This window comes from Engraulis encrasicolus, chromosome 24 (assembly GCF_034702125.1).
Source record: "Engraulis encrasicolus isolate BLACKSEA-1 chromosome 24, IST_EnEncr_1.0, whole genome shotgun sequence".
NCBI lineage: Eukaryota > Metazoa > Chordata > Actinopteri > Clupeiformes > Engraulidae > Engraulis > Engraulis encrasicolus.
This window is the reverse complement of record NC_085880.1, coordinates 47,140,787-47,145,786: the sequence shown is the minus strand read 5'-3', so window position 1 is coordinate 47,145,786 and position 5,000 is coordinate 47,140,787. Positions and strand designations below refer to the sequence as shown.

General features: G+C 46.0%; 1 protein-coding gene across 1 annotated transcript in view; it reads left to right on the top strand.

The window, feature by feature from the left end:
* The window catches only part of ccser2a (coiled-coil serine-rich protein 2a), a 172,767-nt gene that overhangs the window by 58,268 nt on the left and 109,499 nt on the right, over positions 1 to 5,000 (top strand). The window contains exons 2-4 of the mRNA XM_063191315.1: positions 97 to 314; positions 2,983 to 3,405; positions 4,285 to 4,759. Coding sequence (XP_063047385.1) covers positions 140 to 314; positions 2,983 to 3,405; positions 4,285 to 4,759 — 1,073 coding nt within the window. The 5' untranslated portion in view covers positions 97 to 139. The remainder of the gene's footprint in view (positions 1 to 96; positions 315 to 2,982; positions 3,406 to 4,284; positions 4,760 to 5,000) is intronic.

Genomic DNA, 5,000 nt, shown 5'->3' with positions numbered 1-5,000 from the left:
TCTGTTTTGTTCTATTCTATTCTGTTCTATTCTATTCTATTCTTTTCTATTCTGTTTTAATCTAATCTATTCTTTTCTATTCTCTATTCTCTTCAGCAGGTTGTGAGCTCCTGCTCCCCCATGCCAGTGCTGGCTGCTGATGGAAGAGAAGGCGTCTAGCAAGGCCTCCATGGTGTCCCGACTGCCCAAGTTTGGTGCCCGCCCCTCGGGGGGCACCGCCACCACCCCATTGGTCAACGGCAGCCACCAGGCCCCGCCCTCGGCTGATGACAAGACCAATCAGATCTCTCCAGAAGGCAAGAGCAACCCCCCAGGTAGAGTTGGTTGATGTGGAGAAAATCAGTCATCAAATATTTGCCCAAATTTACACAGGGATTAAAGTTTTCCGTCGCTATGACGGATTTCCGTCAACTGGATTTTCGTTTGGACGGATTTCCGTCTTTATAATTCATGTCAATTAATTTACAATTTTTACTTTCCAACTGAACTCAAATCGAGAGCACTCCTGGTCATGAGAAGGGAAGGAGAGGTGTGTTTGGTGTACGGATTTAGTTATACACGCGCCATCACCGGTGGTGTCATACAACAGATTCACTCAGTAGTTTTGAGCCATCCCCTTTTCTTCCGTGTTCCAAAAAAAAAAAAAAAAAGTACACGAGCGGTCAGCAATTCGGTTGCGGCGCAGCGCGAGAGATTAAAAAAACATTATTCATAGCTCTAATGTGACGGCTATCATTGGCAGCTAGCTAGGATATGCCATGCGTAATACCATGCCTTTCATCCTCAAAGTTTAGCGCGTTTGACTGGCTACGTGTAGAACTAGCTCTAGTTGTCTTTCTGACAACGGATAATGTACAGTCTCATTTGTAATCATAGCATATTAACTTTGTTGTTGCCGATATATATTTAAGAAATAAGTTAAAAATGGGTTGCATTTTACCGGGGTCACGGAGGATATCCCTGGCAGAGCCAATATTTTATGCCACGTCTTGCTCTGGGAAACAGTGTTCTGATGGGTGGACTCATGGTCAATAAATGCCGTTTCGGTGTTTCTTTCACTTTCAAGGCTTGTTGTAGGCTACTGTGTGATGCTATTTTTGCTAACTGGAGTAGTGTGCAGCAACAGTTGTGTGTGTGCTTGTTTTTGAGTGGCTAAACGTCTGTGCCCATCTTCTCGGACTATCCGCTTCGTTTCAGTTCAGTTATTTGCGCACTGCGCACTCAGGACTGATGGGTGGGTGGTTTGTCTTGATTCGAGTGGAAAGTTGCGCGACAAGCTTGGGAAAGTGTGTTACTTTTGTTAAACGATAGACGTATGTCTGTGACTGTGTCGTGTCCGCTTGTAGGAGAGAACACGAGTGCGTGTAGGAATCGGGGACGTTTTTTAAATCAATGGTAAGCGTGTGCCTGGCACCGCACATCGAGAAGCAAAAAAGTACCGGTAGCCATAGGTTTTCAAAACGGTAGAACACAAGAGGTTGACTACAGGACGAATAGTGAAAAACATACAAAATAACCAACAACTAGTTTTCTCCCTCTGATTGCTATGACCAGTGCATTATTTTTTTAAATGTCAGAAATACTGCAAGCAATGCGCACCAGTGCTTTCACCAGAACAGTGTTTGCCCATTCTGATGGGAAAGAAAAATATAGCCTACTACTAAAAAAAAACCATAATGGGATCACTGTGTCAACGCATTGCAATTCCAACTCAATAATTCTATGATATCAGCTAGACCATTTTGAAGCAACACTCATTGTGAATCCATTCTGCATAATGTTGTGAACAATTCATAAATAATGGGTAGATATAAGAGGAAATAACCAAAACATGAACCAAATTGCAGTTCAATGTTTGCAGTCTGATATAGTATCCATTATCCCTCCATTCTCGGCCATTTCTAGTCAATCTGGTGGCCTAGGCCTGCCCCTTTCCCTCTTTCCTTTTTCTTGTATTTAGAAATTGGCATCTGTAAACATAGCATTGTAGGCCTACATCTGATTGAGCACATCTGATCTAGTACCTACAGGTACATTCATACTGAGTGTGTATATAGGCCTACTGAGTGTATAATGAATATTCATTGTTGATGTGAAGTGTAAAGTTTTATGTTGGTTGAAGTTCTGATTTTGTGGCACTTTTTGGTTTTACTGGCGCCCTCAAGACATAGGCCTATTCTGCTCTAGGCGACTGCCCTGTCTGCCTATGCCTAGTGTTGGCTCTGGCACCGTTCCTTGCATAAAACCAGTGTATGTTTCGTTATGAGGGCAGAGCCTGGCTACATTGGTTTTCGTTGGGTTACGGAGTGATACTCGATCGGGTGCCTAACCGGTAAAAAAAGTTCAGTCAGATGACTTTTTTTTGCTTTAATCCCTGACCTACAATTGCATTTTTTTTTGTCAATTCCATCATTCCAACTGTAATTAAGTTAAAACTGTAATACAAGTTAAAATCAAAGCACAGTACTGTTGTTGCATTGGCTGGACTGAACAAAATCACATTAGAGCACACATAAAGAGAAAGGTTCACAAAACAACACAATAAAAACTCTATTATCAAACAACGCATCATGCACTATGCGTTATGCATAATGTGCTTGGATTATTTGATTTGAATGCTGATTTGATTCAGTTGAGGTTGAATGCTGAGGTTGAATTGCTTGAAGGTCAGTAGACCAAAACATTGCAGTAAACCATGCAAATGTGAACAGTGTGCGGAAGCTTTCTTTTCTTGAACGTTGATTCAGCTGATATAATTCAAGATTTTTCTGTGATTTGCTGTTTGGCCTTCACCTCGGGTAAACCCAATGGGCTGATCCGCGCGGCCTCCTTCACCCTGATTGATTTTTCTATAATTCTTTCAAATTTGTATTGTTAGAACACTTTGATCTGCATTCTATGTACAAAAATGTGCTTTATAAATAAAATAATTTATTGTTATTATTATTAAAATGATTATAATTTGATCTTGGCCCTCAGCAGGTAAACCTAACGGGCTGATCCGCGCGGCCTCCTTCACCCTGAAGTGGCGTCGGGACCCCAACGGCTCCTCCACCCTGTCCTCCTCCAGCTCCGAGCAGAGCGTGGCGGCCATGACGGCAGGGGACAAAGCCGACGACCTCAGCGGCGGGCCGCCACCCCAGATCAACGCCGCCACGCAGCTCCGGCAGAACAGGAAGCCGGCCACGCCCGTCACCAAGTCTCGCCGCTTCGGGACCACCACGGCGGCGGTAGCCATCAGCAGCCCCCGAGCCGTCCCCAGACACGACGCCAGGAGGAGCCAGAGCCCCAAGCCGGGGTCGAGGCACCACACGCCATCCTCCTCCTACAATGGACACCCCTCCAGCCCTCAGACCAACGGCCTTAAGCTCGCCCAGAACGGGACCGGCTCAAGCGCAGCTCCAGGTTCGACAACTATAACAAAAAACTGTCATCAGGGGTTTAAATTAACACCAACCATTTCACAATGCTGGTGAAATCTGAGTTTGGCTGGTAGAAAAGACCAACTTACTTACTAGCCACTTTGACCATTAGGGAGTGTGCATTTGACTTGTAAGATTAACATCTATTATTATATGGTGTGACGTCATCGGTCGAATGCTCCATTCATTTCAACGGGGCTCCCCAACGTTCGCACGTCTGTTATTTTTCGATAACGGACGGGTTGGTCTATAACAGACCGCTGTCAATGGCAACAAGACTTTTCACTGCTAAAGCAAGACTCTAATCAGCTGCTGTGATAGACAACACCTGTTGTCCTGGCTACCTAGCTGTTGCCTAGCGGTGTTCCACAACGGCACTGTTTTGTTTTGCGCAGCAACAATCTTTTGACATTAAAAACTATAATAGACTTAACATTAAATAGGCCTAAAGAAATGTCCCCGCCATGTGAATCATTTAAGTATATCCATATAATAAGCGGGTTAACTTTCGGCGAGTCGGTCGCTTTGTGGAATAGCAGCACTTCAGAGAGAACAAGACCCCTCCGCTCCGCGTCGTGGTCTAAAGATTCTCTCTGTCGTGCTGCTATTCCACGGTAGCGACCTTCTCGCCGAACGTTAACCCTTACTTAACCATTATGGCTGATGGTGATGAAAAAAGTTAATTTAGAGCCCTGACTATCATTATTATTATTAACTTATGATTAACTTGTGATTTTCCACCAGAGGCTTCTTCAGTTTTCATTTAACAATGATTAGGTGCTTCTTCATTTTCAATGAACGGTTATTAATTATTGATCTCTGAATCAATTAATTGATTTTTGTCCGTTTCGTTTCTGTGCAGGTTCTAGTCCCGGTCGCCTGGGCTCCTCGCTGCGTACGGGCCGCAGCGGCTCCGCTCTGATCCGGCCCCGCCCCCGCGCCAGCTCCGCCTCCCCGCGCAGCAGCAGCTCTCGCGACAGCCTATCACACTCCAGCGACAGCCTGAAGATGTCCGCCGTCTCCTCCTCCATCTCCACCTCCTCTTCCACTAGCAGGGTATCCGACAGCATGGTGCGCTCCCAGAGCTACACCCACATCAAGCAGCTTCCGGCCTGCGACGCCGCCCCCGCGCCCATCCCCCGGTCCTACTCCTTCAACCGGGCCGTGGAGCTCGCCAAGCCCTTGGCCAACACGCAGCTGAGGCCGCCCGGACTCAGGCCTCCGCAGGGCGGCTTCCTGCCCAACGGACGCCTCTCAGGGCTTCAGCCTCCTGGGAGACTGGGGATGGGGATGGGGATGGGGAGCAACAGCAGTAGCAGCAGCAGCCTACATGAAAGGTGTGTGCATTTAGAAAAGTGTGCAAAGGTGTGCATGTGTGTGCAAAAGTGTGCATGTGTGTTCAGAAGTGTGCATGTGTGTGTGTGTGTGTGTGAGTAGGTGCTCATATGACAGTATTTGTGTGTGAGTGTGCATGTATGGTGCTTGATGACATTGTGATGTCCTTGTGTACAGTGTACATGTCTATCTATCTATCTATCTATCTATCTATCTATCTATCTATCTATCTATCTATCTATC